This window comes from Physeter macrocephalus, chromosome 6 (genome assembly GCF_002837175.3).
Source record: "Physeter macrocephalus isolate SW-GA chromosome 6, ASM283717v5, whole genome shotgun sequence".
Classification (NCBI taxonomy): Eukaryota; Metazoa; Chordata; class Mammalia; order Artiodactyla; family Physeteridae; genus Physeter; species Physeter macrocephalus.
In genome coordinates, this window is record NC_041219.1 from 52,839,438 (window position 1) to 52,854,213 (window position 14,776).

General features: G+C 61.3%; 1 protein-coding gene across 27 annotated transcripts in view; it reads left to right on the top strand.

Moving 5' to 3' along the window:
- MICAL3 (microtubule associated monooxygenase, calponin and LIM domain containing 3) overlaps window positions 1–14,776 on the top strand; it is a 177,330-nt gene that overhangs the window by 140,497 nt on the left and 22,057 nt on the right. For 23 of the 27 annotated variants that reach the window (XR_008617618.1, XR_008617617.1, XR_008617616.1 and 20 more), the window contains 8 exons: window positions 1,159–1,367; window positions 4,479–4,613; window positions 5,595–5,657; window positions 8,375–8,488; window positions 9,404–9,541; window positions 9,729–9,811; window positions 10,694–12,392; window positions 12,833–12,927. Coding sequence is in view for 22 of the 27 variants with exons in the window: in XM_028490750.2 (XP_028346551.1) it covers window positions 1,159–1,367; window positions 4,479–4,613; window positions 5,595–5,657; window positions 8,375–8,488; window positions 9,404–9,541; window positions 9,729–9,811; window positions 10,694–12,392; window positions 12,833–12,927 (2,536 nt within the window). In the remaining 5 variants the exon portion in view is untranslated. Of the gene's footprint in view, window positions 1–1,158; window positions 1,368–4,478; window positions 4,614–5,594; window positions 5,666–8,374; window positions 8,489–9,403; window positions 9,542–9,728; window positions 9,812–10,693; window positions 12,393–12,832; window positions 12,928–14,776 lie in introns of those variants that run through there. The other 4 variants (XM_055085388.1, XM_055085390.1, XR_008617619.1 and 1 more) reach the window with 4 other exon arrangements.

Consider the following 14,776-nt stretch of genomic DNA (forward strand, 5'->3'; position numbering starts at 1 on the left):
TGTGTAAATGTGTAAACAAGCGAATGGATGGCTGGAGGACCGGAGTGTAGCACAAGTGTGATGCGGTCAATAAAATCTCACTCCACTAGGGGCACCCGCTACAAGCCGGTGTTCACACCCCGTTCCTGGCATGGACACAGGCTTGGAGAGCACGACCAGCCAGCTTATGGTCACACAGCTGTCGTGGCAGAGCCCTGCGGCCCAGTGAGGGGTCGAGGGACACAGCCCGGGAGGCCACCCTCACTTCTGACTCGATGAAAGTGATGGAGTCCCCAGCGCCACCCTCGGGTGCAGTAATTTTCTGGAAAGGCTACAGGACAGAACCCACTGGCAGGACTGTGCTCACGGCCCTTCTCCGTTACGGGGCGGAGCGCGGAGGCCAGTCTGAGAAGGACGGCTCCCGTCCCCACGGGTTCAGGCAGAGCCACTCTCCTGGTGTTAATGTGTGATGACACCACAGAGCCTTGGGGTCCACGTTCCCTGTGGAATGTGGTTGAGCCAGGTCTCCGGGTCGGCTGATGCTGGTGACCCAAGGCCTTCACCCCAAACCACGTTCTTAGACTCTCCATCCTGACCGGAGGCCCCAGGGAGTCAGGCCTCCCCGTCAGGCAGGGCACCCCGGGGCTTAGGGTCTCCCTCCCAGACACGGGCGGCCGGGCCAGGCTCTCTGAGCAGGGCGGGCGCTCTTAGCCCCGGGAGCAGGTGTCGGGGCCCTCGCGCAGCGAGCGCCTCTCCGCAGGATGGGGGCTTGTCCGGGCGCCCTCACCTGCAGCGCTGCACACTGCGCTGTGGTGTTTGGGAGCGGGGCCCGGGGCTCCCTTTCCTGCGAGCAGCACCTCCGCCAGCCCGCTTCCCGCCGGTGGCCCTTCCTCCCACCCGGGATCCTCCAACGAGGCGGTGCGTCCACGGGAACGGAGGTGCTCTTCACCCTCGGTCCCCAGGGTCACGAGCTCCGAGCCTGTGCTTGGCGGGGCTGCCCCGGCCCGTGTGACCCATCTTGCCCTCCATTCACCCTCTGTGCGCTGGCCCCAAGGTGTCCTCCCTCCCTTCCCGCCCAGCGGGTGCCTTGCCGGGAGCTGCTGCCGGTGCCCCTGGCTTTGAGCCGCCCCCTTCTCCGTTCTGTGGTCCCCTCACTGGGTTCTGGGGTCATTTCTGCAGCAGTTCGGAGTCCGAGATGGAGGAGGAGGAGCCCCCGCTGCCCCCCTCAGACCTGGGTGGCGTTCCCTGGAAGGAGGCCGTGAGGATCCACGCTCTTCTGAAAGGAAAGAGTGAAGAGGAGCTCGAGGCCTCCAGGAGCTTCGTGGCTGGGGAAGAGGACGCGGAGGACGCGGAGGACGAGGAGGACGAGGAGGACGCGTCTAGTGAAGGTCAGAGTAAAGCCTCTCCTCCCGACCCGGCCCGGGTGCGGGAGCTTCTGTGGCCGGGGTCACGTGGCATGCCTCCCACGGCCCCAGGGGACCCACGAAGGGCTGTCCGGGTAGAGCTGGACACAGGGGCAGACAAGGGCCTCCTCCAGGTCAGGCCACTCGGCCTATCCTGTTCCAGCTAAAGGAACGCAGGGAACTTAGCTTTGGGGGTTCCCTGGTTCCTGGTCCTGGACGTCGGAGGCTGTCGGGCATTGAGGAGGGAGGGCCCCCCAGGAGGGGTCACCTGTGGTGCGTGGTGACGTGCTGGGACCCGTGTCCTGGTAGGTCAGTCAGGCTGGCTCTGAGATGCCTCTTGTCTCGCACTCGAGGTGTTGGGTCCTGTCCCGTCCGCCTGTGTGATCCCGAGTGGTGAGGAAGAGCTTCCTGGGCTCCTTCTCTGGCCTTTGTCGGAGGGTCATTCTCCCTGTTCCGGCTGCACTGGGCCTGGAGTGGTGAGCAGGGCCAGGCAGGCAGAGACCTGAGTCCACGGGAACTCGTGTCTGCTCAGGCCGTGCTCTCCCTGTGGGGCGTGGATAGGGCGAGGAGGACGTGAGCCGTTAGCCAAGGAGCCTGGCCCGTGGGGCTGGCCCTGGAGGGCTCTGCGCCTTGCAGGCTTGTCTCTCTGTTCCTCCTGGAGTTCCCTGTGCTTGGCGGCCAGTCCCAGCCCAGGCTCGTTCGCTCCAGCTAGCGAGGGCCGGGCGCTGACCGGGCAGGGTGCGCGTTACCCGTGGTCCTCAGCTGGCAGTGGAGCCCCGAGCTGGTTGCGCTGACGAGGTCAGGCGGCAGAGGTGGGGCCTTCCTCGGGCTCCTGGAGCCCCCGTGGCCCCGGTCCTGCTGTAGGCCTCCCTCCCCACCGGAGGTTGGGGCGGGACCCCAAGGCAGCACGTGGGGCCTGCACACCGCCCTCGTGTGAGGAGCGGGGGGTGGCGTCCGGGGCTGCTTCCTCCGCCGGCCGTGTCTGTAGAGCCGAGTGCCCCGGCGTGAGTCAGTGGGGATCGCGTGCACAGCCCGCCCCAGGGAAGGCCACTTGGCTTGTCTGTAGCTCCAGACACAGCCAGGGGTCGGGGCGTGCCCCCTTCTCAGGAGAGCTTGGCCCCGCTTCCCTCCCGAGACCTGATCTCCTGGACGTGGAAGTAGCGTCCGGCTCCAGCCTGCGGGAAGGGGCTTTGGAGCGGAGGAGCCTGGAGATGACTCTTCTTTCTGTGCTCTCCTCCCCGTCTGCCCCCACGTGGTGCTTTGCTGTGGGTGTGGAAGGAGAGTACTGGCCCCGGGACAGAGAACTCCTGCAAGGCCAGCCGCTGGGGCACCTGCCAGAGGAAGAGGACGTGAGTGCACGTGAAGGCAGCTCTGCCCACCTGCACCCCGGCCCCTGGCAGCCGTCCAGCCGCCCCCGAGAGCAGGTCCCCTGTGGAGAGACGGGGTTTCCTAGAGCTGCAGCGGCAGGCGAGGCAGCCACCCCGGGCGCCCCTGTGCCCCTTGACCATTTGCTGCCAGTCCCTCATCCGGTTACGACTCAGCTCCTCCTCTGATGTGAGCCGAGCACCCCACGTCACAGTCAGCTCTCAGAAGTGGAGGGGCCAGCACAGGCGCCCGGAGCCCCTCCCCTGTGCCTGGGCGATGCGTCCCCAAGGCTGCGTGCACTGGCGGCACGCAGGCACGCCCCAGGGAGAAGGCTTGCTGTCTTCCCCTGCTTGCCCTGAAGGTGGAGAAGGGGCCTGCGTTTCCTCCTTGACTTAATGTCTTGGTCCGAAGGCAGTCGGGCTCTCTGGTGGCTGCCGTGACTCAGCCCCGTCCAGCACTGCCAAGGCCCCTTGACCCTAGAGGAAGCCCTCAGAGGCCAGCGGCTCCCAAGAGAGCACACGGGCTGCGACCCCAGGCCCAGCACAGCCCCCATTCACGTTTGGTGGCCTTAGCGGTGAGTTCTGCCCACGTCACGTTCCCTGTTGCTTGGAGATTAGGAGGTTGTCGTTTTCGTGATGAAGCCAAAGCCAAAGCCAGGTTGCCCAATTAGACCGTAGCGAGTCCTTCTGATCAGGTGGTACCCGCTCTTGCTGCCCGAAAAGCCACCCTCCCTCCTGGAGGGTCCCCTCCCCCAAGTTGCTGGCTGTCCCTTATTTTAACCCAACTGTATGGCATGGTCCAAGCACTGATTATGGGAGCCCTCGGGGCAGGGGTGCATGCAGATTCCTTGGGCCCCGAGAGCAAGAACAGCCTGAAGGCGGGGCCCCTGGTGAGTTCTCACCTGGCTAAGAAGCCGAGTCTTATGTCCAGGGGGGATCAGCGGGGCACCAGTCGAGTGTTCGGGAAGAGGGCTTTGACCTCAGAAAGGGCAGAGGGATTGACTTCTTGTTCCCGTGAATTCCAGCGCTCTGGGGTCTGCAGGACAGACTCCGCTTCCTCCCCACCGTAGCCTTCTCTGACCGCACCCCGCCTCAGCCCAGCATGCTGCATGGCCCCTTGTAGAAGGGGATGTTTTTCTCTTTAGCTGCAGAAGATAAAAACTAGAATCCCAACAGCGTCACTGTCTGCCCCGCGTGAGCCAGCTGGTTCGTGGCAGCACTGCCCTGTCCCGCCCCACCTCTGTGTCCACGTGGCAGGTGGCCATAGGCACGGGCTGTGTGGCCAGCAGAGCCACGTACTCGGGGCCTTGGGAGGCTGGCCCTGAAGAGGCCAGTTGTGACCCGCTCTTTTCTCCTGACTGGGCACTTGGGTCCCTCAGATGCAGTTAAGATGAAAAGAGCTTCAGAAAGGAAGGTACTTTCTGCATCGGAGGGGAGTGTAGGACTCTCTTCATCCGCATCGACAGCTGCATGAAGCTCGAAGGGACTGAATCAAGTTGAACGAGTAGAAGTCGGGCGTGTGTGCGTGTGCACGTGCGTGTGCGTGTGCTTATTCTCAATTCTTGCCTCTTTCTGATTCAAACTGATCCTGGCAAATATGGTAACTTTTCCTTCTGTTTCCTCTCCTGTGGTGTTTGATCCTTCCTTCCCTGGACTGTTTACTTTCTCCTTCCTTCCTTCCCGTCATCTCTCCCCTCCTCATCTCCTCTGCCCCTCGAACCTGGCACACTAGCTGGGAGCCCACGGCTGCAGCAGCTCGTAAAGGCAGCCAATCCCTTGGAGATCCAGGCTGACGTGCACTGGACGCACATTCGTGAGAACCGGGAAGAGCGAGTGTCACCGGCCTCCGAGTCCCTTCCTTCCAGAGGTAATTCCTCGGGCTCAGGGTGCCTGGCACCTCTGTCCTGCTTCCCCTTGGGCTGCCGGGGACTCTAGGGCGGGGCCCCCGGGCTCCTCACAAGTAAGAGCCAGCGGAGCGTGTCTGCTCCCTGGGCTCTCGTCAGAGGATATGTGAAGTCCCGGTGGGTAAGAGGTGGGCTGTTGTCCGCTGACGCGAAACAGTGAACTTGACGTTGGGAAAACCAAGAATTTGCTGACTTTGCCCATGTCACTAGGCAGGGTTCTTCCTTCTCCACTTGGAGGAATGTCCTGTGCTTTTCCTTGTGCGGTGTGTCTCGGAGTGAGTGTGCGCGGACAGGATGGGGTCAAGGGACCATATCTTGGACTGAAATGAAGTTTTAAGAAGAAATTTATATCAAGGAGGCCTCTGAAGTAGCATCGTTACCAGCTCTAGGTTTTAGGGGAGGTGCTCTGCATCCCACGGCAGGATGATGATGAACCTTGTTCTGGCTTCTTTTAAGGAAGGAAAGGAAAACCTGGAGACCGTTGGGGGCGTCCTTCCCGTGCCCGACCTCAGCGTGCCTGCCTTGGTGCTTCGCCCTCTGTCCCTTGCTCACCTTGTCTCCACGTTTGCACTCGGTGCCTGTTGGGGACACAGCCTGCAGGGTGCCGAGGGCGCAGAGCGTGTGGCCCGGCCTTCATGGGAGTTAGCCACCTTCGCCGCAGGCAAGGCCCACCTCTTTAACCACGTTTGCAGCTGCGTAAACACCCAGCAGCTCTGCAGGAGCCGAGAGAGAGCCTGCTGTCCGGGGCCGCCACCTTGACCCCCCCGTGCTCTCTCTCCTCTCCCTGTCCCGACGCCCCGCTTGTCCCTGGTCGGTGCCGGACGGGCCTCGGGCTGTAACGTCGTCCGTCTCTCTTCGTGTGGACTCCAGGAGGACCTCCGCTCTCCTCGCCGGGAACGCTGACTCCTGTGTAACTTTGTATTTATCGTCTGTTTCAAATTCAGGGCCCGACCTTCCCTCCGTTCGCCGTGCAGCAGTGCAGGCCTGGCTGGAGTCGGTCTCCGGAGGTTGTCGGGTGATGTTCGTTCTCTGCCCGCTCACCATAACCACTCTCTTGGCAGCTCTGCTGGTCCCTTAACCCTGGACTTCCGGTGCTGCCGCTAGTGCATGCGCAGCGGAGGGCGGGGGCATGTGCATGCCTCGCTCAGGCCGCCGCCCTTGCATGGACCAGACATGCGCCACGCGCCCTCCTGGGAAAACCAGAGCAGAGCAGTAGTGCAGTCGGGCGGGGGCGGGCGTCGTTTTGTTAGTAGAGATCGGGTGAAACTGAAGCCGAAGGACTGTGTGCAGTGCTGAGGCTCAGAGTTTGGAGAAATGAGGCTGGACAGCGGCTGGGTGTGGGGTGGAGGATTCTCGTAACAGTCAGCAAACCTCCCGGGGCGCCACGGCTGAGGCAGTCAGTACTGGGTTGGGGGCCAGGCTGGGTCTGCATGCCGAGGTGCAGGGCTCTCTGCAAGCTCTCAGGCCCCGAGGGAGCCGAGAGACCTTGCTTGTCCTCAGTGCCCTTTTCGGGGGGGGTGGGCATTTCTCAGCGAGGGGCTCTGGCACCCGGGCAGGATGTGGGACAGCCTTGGCCCCCACCAGTTGTGAAATGCAGAAGGGCCGGGTGCCCCTTCCAGCGGGCAGGATGGTTGCCCCACCGGCCGCCTGCCAGCCGCCCATTGTCCTCCTCGGCTTGTAGGTCAGGAGGCATCTTCACGCCAAACTGTAGAGAGGGCTGCGGTCACCCTGTCCTAGTTAGTTTTGTCCCCAGGATGGTTGGACGAGGCTGAGGTATCGGGACGTCCCAGCGGCCGCTGAGTAGACCAGAGCTGAGCGTGTCGGCGCCGCCTGCTTCCTTGTGTGTGGCTGCTTCTAGCACCCGCTCCGTCCTAACTTGGATTAACCCCCAGTTCCCTCCCTCAAGCTGTGTCTCTTTCAGCGTTGCTGCTGCTGCATTGATGCTTGTCGTGTATTTAGATACGTGTGACAGTCGTTCCTTTCAGGGCGCCGCTGAGGACCGTAGACCCCTAACCCCAAGTCTGCGCAGATGTTTCTCTGAGTAGGAGAACTGCTGGGGGCCGCAGGGCCAGGTCTGGGCTTGGGCTGCTCTAGTGTCCTGTGTCTGGAGCCACGCCAGGCTGGGGAGTCCATGTCACGCTTGCTTCCAACGGACTTGCCAACACAAACGTGTATAATTGCCTCTCGATGCCCGGCCACTCACAGACTGATTCTAGCACGCGTGTGGGCCCGGCGGGCAGCCGCCGTGGGGTGGGCCCGGGTTCTGTCCCCGTCAACGGCCAGCTCGCTGTCGCACAGAAAGCACAGGGAGGAGAGGCTTGTCTGCCTCAGAAGTCCCCTCCCCTGGTGTGTGATGAGTGAGCAGCAGTGCTAGCGCACAAAGGTCTCAGTCTACGGAAGTAACTGAGCGGTCTCCCCAGGGCTCTTCCTGGCAAATGCCATCATCCCAGGAGGGCGTCCTGGCCCTGCCTCGTCCGTCCCAGACCGATTTCACAGCACTCTCAGAGCGGGTGTGCACCATCACCTCGTCTTAATAAGCCGAGTGCACAGAAGGGGTGGTGAGGATAAGTAACAGCTTAAGGAATTATTTAAAAACACCAAGACTCACCCACCTGCCACCTGGGTCAAGAAATACATCCCTAGCACCTAGAGGTGCCCACCTCCAGGCCATCACGGCTGTCTTGTCCCCAGTTTCCTTGTGCTCTGACCCTGTGGCCGCTCACAGTCACTGCTGGTTACTGCACAGCCCCGGGCGCCGGGGACGCAGCTTCATGAGGCTGGGCTGCTGGCCGTCGAGGGTCTCGTGGTCCTTCGGCCTGGTCTTGCATTTCAGCGGGCTCCTCTGCTGCCCAGCCTGCCGGGCTTGACCCTCAGGCCAAGTATGTGCGGGTCAAAGGCCAGCCCCCTTCCTGAAAGGAGACCCGAGAAGAGCCCCCAGGGCACCCCGGGACGAGGGACCCCTGGTCCAGGCAGCACGATATGTCTATGGCTGCTTCCTGCTGCCTTCTTGTAACCTGAACTGTAGTCTGAGTTCTTCTTGTGCAGGGTTGGGAACAGGTGAGAGAGAGAGAGAGAGAGAGTGAGAGAGAGAGAGAGAGAGAGAGTGTGTGTGTGTGTGTGTGTGTGTGTGTGTGTGTGTGTGTGTGTGTGTGAGAGAGAGAGAGAGAGAGAGAGTGTGTATGTTAGCCTCCTTGCTCAGGAGAAATGAAGCTTTGCCGCATTTTGCGGCGCTGAAGGACTGGTCTTGAGTCCAAAAAACGAACTTTCCACGTCCCCTCGTCCCTCTCTCTTACGCTTAAAAAAAGTACGTGTCTAAATTCTCCCAAGCGGGGCTGCAGCCCTGCCGGCTGGTCACCCCCCTGCACATGGCACTGGTGCCAGGCTGAGCGGTGGGGCTGCAAACAAACCCGCCAGCTGCCTGGGCTCCGTGTCTTCCCTGAAAGGCAGGGTTAGCAGCCCCCTCGAGGGTTAAGCAACTCGAGCACGCTTCGGTTGGGGCAGGGCCCGGCTGCCACGTTTGCAGCTGGGTGCCTGCCTGATCAGTGTTCAGGAGGCCACGCCCTGCTCTCGGAGACCTCCCGGCCCACCGACCCCCACCCAGGCAGGCTTCTCCCCTCCCCTCCTCGTGGTCGTCACGTGACAGCCCTGGGAGTCCCCTGCCGATGCGTCTGTCTGTCTGTCCGTCTCTTTCCTCTTCCTTCCTTTGAACGTCTCTGCCTTGCAGTCCCGTTTGATGAGGACGACCAGGAGGAAGATGTGGACTCAGAGCCAGCAGAGATAGAAGGCGAGGCAGCGGAGAATGGGGACACAGGGGACACTGGCGCAGAGCTGGAGGATGGTACGGGGACCCCAGAGCCCCCCCAACCACGGTGCCCGCCTTCTTCCTCCCGGGGAGGGGGCCGCGGTGGTCTGAGCTCAGGGAAGATGGAACGCACATTAAAACGAAAGTGAGGGGCTTCCCTGGTGGCGCAGTGGTTGAGAGTCCGCCTGCCGATGCAGGGGACGCGGGTTCGTGCCCCGGTCCGGGAGGATCCCACATGCCGCGGAGCGGCTGGGCCCATGGGCCATGGCCGCTGGGCCTGTGCGTCTGGAGCCTGTGCTCCGCAACGGGAGAGGCCACAGCAGTGAGAGGCCCGCGTACCGCCAAAAAAAAAAAGCCGAAAGTGAGGTTCTCAGAGGAGCGGCTGTTAGGGCTCCTGGTTCCTTTCTTGTTCTGCCACTAATCTGAAGGTGTGTCGTTTCACCCACCCTTTGGATGTGGGCTGCACTCGTTAAGTCGTGGGGAGAAACTGAGCAGATTCAGGGCTTCCTACGAGGGCTTTAATCCAGCTGCTGCCTCTGGAAACTGGTACGAGGAGATGGCGTTGAGGGGGAGGGGCAGGGACTGGGCTGGGAGGTGAGAACGGGCGGGGCTGGGCGCTAGGAGCCTGGAACTGGCGGCAGGGGCGGCAGGGCCGGGAGGGCTCCGAGTCCCCAAGGCTGGTCCTTCCTGTGGAGCCGTCCGTGTGCTCAGGAAGGCCCGCACCCTCAAAAGAGAGGGGGTGCCACGGGCATCCTGGGGCTCCGCGTCACAGAGGATGCTGTGTTGATGGACGAGTCTCAGGAGGGGGACCCGTGGGCAACGCCTGGCCAGGATGCAGAGCCGGCTGGACCTCACGCTGCAGTTGATGGCCTGGCGGCTGTCCTCTGAGGAGCTGGGATCCTGGCAAGGAGCACAGCCTCACTTGAGGTCTGTGCTCGCTTCCCTCGGCAGGTCAGCACTGGTCGGACGACGTGCCATCAGAGACCGACACGGAGCTGCAGCAGGTGGCGGCGGGAGTGGGGCTGGAGCTGCAGGTGTCTGAAGGCGAGGAGGAGCCACCACCGGCCTCGGCAAGGCGCCCAGAGAGAGGTCTGTGTGCGAGCCCCTCCCCTCCCTGCACGGCCCCTTCCCCTGTGGCACCTGTGCAGCTCACCTTTGGACCTTTGGACGCAGATCCTACACTGGTGACACGGCCGAGGCCGGGACGCCCTGGGAGCAGCCCCGCTGCAGTGCGAGCGCGTGTTTCCTCTCGCAAATCCTGCGTCTGTTTTCTCAGGTCGCTCCCAAGTCTCCAGCCCCAGCCGGTCCCCTGAGGAGCACTCGGTCCTGTCCTCCCCAGCCCACAGCCCCAGGGCACAGGTAAGGCTTTGGGGCCCACTCTGGAGGCAGAGCTGATGGGACCCCTTAGGGGCCTTGGTGTGAACCCAGTTTTTTGTTCCCTGTGCTGATGGACTGTTGAAAACAGGAGTGGCCCTGGGGCTCTGGCCCGGTGTGGCCTGCTGTGTGCCAGTCCCACCACGGAGCTTCCCACCACTGTTCTCTGTGTGTGCACACAGCACGCCGTTTTAAACATGTTTATATTTTTAAGTTAAAACAGTAATATTTGTGGGATTACTCGTTTGATACAACAGATGTGTTTTTTCTCAATATTCTGCTAAAATGAATGTATGATTTTCTAAATTAAAAATACTTGTCCAGGTGACCAGTGGTCTTTGAACTACGCACTGCAGGATGCTCCGTAAATAGATAGTAACACTGTGTCCTATGGAGCACGTTTTAGGGGACGCCATCTAGAGGGCGGCCGGAGCTCGAGGCCTGGGGCTCCTTGGCTTGGTCTTTGGGGTCCTGAGGAGCAAGGTGATTTGGGGGGTTTCATCTGCAATGAGGCCGGGGCGTGGCAGGAAGGACAGTCCGGGAGGCAGACTGCGATTGATGCTGTTTTAAGTCTCACGTCAGAGACCTCGGAGCTCTGGGGCTGGTCGTTAGCATCCTTTGGCTGGTGTCAGTTCAGGGCCCAAAGAACCGGATGCGTTTGGGATGACCCAAACCTGAAAGCTTCACATGTTCACTGGGTGAGGGGCTCTGAAGCTTGACAGATCAAAAAGGGGGGTGTCCTCCTGGCCCTTGATCGTGGCCCCCCGTATGGAGAGGGTGTTTCAGGAAGCTCAGGCCCTTGGTGGGAGAGCACGCCCGTCAGAACCCTGCCTTCTGAGTAGCTCCTGTCACCTTGCTTTCCCACAGGGCGCCCGAGCCCCGCTTGCCTCTGCAGCTGCCACGAGGGGATTGCCCGCGGAGAGCCCTGTGCCAGAGCCAGAGCCAGAGCTCCCCCATGGGGAGCCCACAGCCGGCACCCCCGTCCGATCGCAGCCCGAAGCCAGGACGCCGCCCTCGCCTGCAAGCCCACAGCGCCGGTCCCCGCTGGCCCCCCTCCCCATCTGCTCCCAGCCTCAGCCGTCCGCCGAGGCCACCGTGCCGTCCCCTACCGTGTCCCCCATCCGCTTCCAGCCTGTGCCGGCCAGAACCTCCACCCCCCTGGCCCCCCTCCCCGTGAAGAGCCAAGGAGTCACCAAGGACACAATGGGTAGCCCCCTCCCTGGGGACGAGGCCCTGAAACGCAGCGACCTGGTGGCAGAGTTCTGGTTGAAGAGTGCAGAGATACGCCGCAGCCTGGGGCTCACGCCCGTGCGACGGGGCCCTGGACCTGAGCCTGGGTTCCAGCCCGCACCCCTGCAGGCCTGTCCAGCTGAGAAGCTCTCCCAGGGCGAGGGACCCTGGCTTCTGAAACCCACACCTGTCCCCGGGAGGCTGGGGCGGCCCACCGCCGGGGGGACCCAGCCCTCCCCGCCCACCCCAGGGTCCCCACCTGGCAGGGAGCCGAAGGGCGCCCGGGCGGAGCACAGAGACCTGTCCAGCAGCTCGGGGCTGGGCCTGCAGGGCAGCTCCTCCCGCACCAGGACGCCCGGCAGCCAGAGCTTCAGCACCTCCGACTCCACCATGCTCACACCCCCCTCCAGCCCACCGCCCCCGCCTCCCGACGAGGAGCCCGCCACCCTTCACGGGAAGCCGGCCCTGGCGGGGCAGCCCGCAGCCTCGGAGCCCCAAGCACCGGCCACGTGCGCGCGGACCCCGTGGGAGCTCGTCCGGCCGCCTCCGGAGGAGGCACCAAAGCCATTTGTGGAGAGCGTGGACGAGATCCCCTTCGCGGACGATGTAGAGGACACGTATGACGACCGCACGGAGGACTCGAGTCTGCAGGAGCCCTTCTTCACGCCCCCCTCCCGCTGGCCCTGCCCCGAGCAGCCCCTGGCCCAGGAGAGCGGCTGGGGGCCCGAGAGTGGGGTCCCGCCGCAGAAGCGGGGGCTGCCGCTGGTCTCCGCCGAGGCCAAGGAGCTGGCGGCCGAGCGCATGCGCGCCCGGGAGAAGTCGGTGCGGAGCCCGGCGCTGAGGGACGCCATGGCCCGGCAGCTGAGCAGGATGAAGGAGATGGACACCGTGGCCACTGCCCCCAGGGCCCCCAGGACCCCGGCGCCCCGCAGAGCCACCGCCGTGCCCCCCAAGGGCCCCGAGGAGCCCACCCCAACGCACAAGGCCACGAGTGAGGAGGTCCCATCCCCTCCCTCAGACTCAGGGGGCCTGGACGGCTCGGTCACCTCGTCCGAGGGCTCCAGCGGGAAGAGCAAGAAGAGATCGTCCCTCTTCTCCCCACGAAGAAACAAGAAAGAGAAGAAGCCCAAGGGTGAGGGCCGGCCCCCGGAGAGACCCAGCCCCAGCGCCCTGGAGGAAGCAGCAGCCAAGCCCAGGTCCCTGTGGAAGTCCGTCTTCTCCGGGTATAGGAAGGACAAGAAGAAGAAGGGCGATGGCAGGTCCCGCCCCAGCACCCCTTCCAGCGGGGCCACCGTGGACGCCGGCAAGCCGGGGGCGTCTCCCGTCACGAGAGCAGGTACGGCAGCACGGGGGCCCCTCCCCGCAGAGTGCACAGTGCGGGCTCTCCAGCCCCTGCAGCTCCCTCGAAAGACCCACTTCCCATGCTAACCCCCTCCCCTGGGGCTTCCTCGGGAGAAGGAAGCTAAACCCCGCAGGACGTTCTGAAACCAGCGCGCAGCTGGGCGGGGGCCGTCGGGGGGCTGTGACTTCCCAGGGAGGGCCTGATGGTGAGTGGCCGGGCACTGGCGCCAGACGGGGCCCCTTCGGTGCGTATGGGCCCAGTCCCGCCCGGCTGTGCGTCAGCATCCAGGCTCGTGGCTCCGGGTGCGGGACAGACCCAAACCGGGGAGAGCCACACCTCCGCTCCCCTGCCCTGGGCTGCCATGGTTGTGGAAGTGGGGAGGGTACCCCGTGTGGCCGCTGCTCACTGTCCCTGCTCTGCCTCTGCCCCCCCAGAGCCGCGGCCCCGGCGCCAGCTGAGCTGCTCGGAGGACTCGGACATCTCCAGCGACGATGTCCTGGAGCGGACCTCCCAGAAGTCCAGGAGAGAGGTGGGTGGGCCGCGGCTGCGACTCCGTCCCCTGTTCAGCGCCCCACCCCAGCCGACGCGCAGCTGAGCACCGCACCTGGCCCGTGTCCAGGCCGAGACACGGCGGGAGCCCTCCTCTGGGCCCAAGCCGCCTGTGTTAGGGCCAGTCTGAGGGGGAGTGCGTCCCTCTGACCACAGCTGTCCCCGGGCCCCTGGCGCCCTCCTCATCCACGCCGACAGCGAGTCTGGGACCCCAGCCCTAGGAGCCCACGAGCACCCCGTCGCCGGGGGCCACGTAGGGAACACTGAAGTCAGGGCTGCGCCCAGGACGTGCTGACCTGGCACGACGTTGTGTCCGGGTACATGATAACGTCACCCCGGTTCCGGGTGGTCTTTGAACTACTTTTCTTTTTGTTTTGTTTATGGTTTCCTTTGCTGTGCAGAAGCTTTTGAGTTTAATTAGATCCCATTTGTTTATTTTTGCTTTTATTTCCATTACTCTAGGAGATGGATCCAAAAAAAAATTGCTGTGATTTATGTCAAAGAATGGTCTGCCTATTTTTCCTCTGGGAGTTTTACAGTATCCGGTCTTACATTTAGGTCTTTAATCCATTTTGAGCCTTTTTTGTTTTGTTTTTTAGTGTTGAATTTATTTTTTTATACAGCAGGTTCTTATTAGTTATCTATTTTATACATATTAGTGTACATATGTCAATCCCAATCTCCCAGTTCATCCCACCACCACCACCACCACCCGCCCCACCCCCGCTGCTTTCCTACCTTGGTGTCCGTACATTTGTTCTCTACATCTGAGTCTCAATTTCTGCCCTGCAAACCGGTTCATCTGTACCATTCTTCTAGGTTCCACATGTATGTGTTGATATACGATATTTGTTTTTCTCATTCTGACTTACTTCACTCTGAATGACAGTCTCTAGATGCATCCACATCTCTACGAGTGACCTAATTTCGTTCCTTTTTATGGCTGAGTAATAGTCCATTGTATACATGTACCACATCTTCTTTATCCATTCGTCTGTCGATGGGCATTTAGGTTGCTTCCCTGACCTGGCTATTGTAAATAGCGCTTCAGTGAACATTGGGTTGCATGTGTCTTTTTGAATTATGGTTTTCTCTGGGTATATGCCCAGTGATGCCTCATTGTAGTTTTGATTTGCATTTCTCTAATAATTAATGATGTCGAGCAGCTTTTTATGTGCGCTCCTTGGCCATCTGTATGTCTTCTCTGGAGAAATGTCTATTTCGGTCTTCTGCCCGGGTTGTCTTTTCATCTTGTTTATGGTTTCCTTTGCTGTGCAAAAGCTTTTAAGTTTCATTAGGTCCCATTTGTTTACTTTTGTTTTTATTTCCATTACTCTAGGAGGTGGATCAAAAAATATCTTGCTGTGATTTATGTCAAAGAGTGTTCTGCCTATGTTTTCCTCTGTTTTATAGTGTCCAGACTTACATTTAAGTCTCTAATCCATTTTGAGTTTATTTTTGTGCATGGTGTTAGGAAGCGTTCTAATTTCATTCTTTTACATGTAGCTGTCCAGTTTTCCCATCACCACTTATTGAAGAGGCTGTCTTTTCTCCATTGTATATCCTTGCCTCCTTTGTCATAGATTAGTTGACCACAGGTGCATGGGTTTATTTCTGGGCTTTCTATCCTGTTCCATTGATCTATGTGTCTGTTTTTGTGCCAGTACCATACTGTCTTGATTACTGTAGCTTTTTTTTTTTTTTTTTTTTTTTTTTTTGCGGAACGCGGGCCTCTCAGTGTTGTGGCCCCTCCCGTTGCGGAGCACAGGTTCCGGACGCGCAGGCTCAGCAGCCACGGCTCACGGGCCCAGCCGCTCCGCGGCATGTGG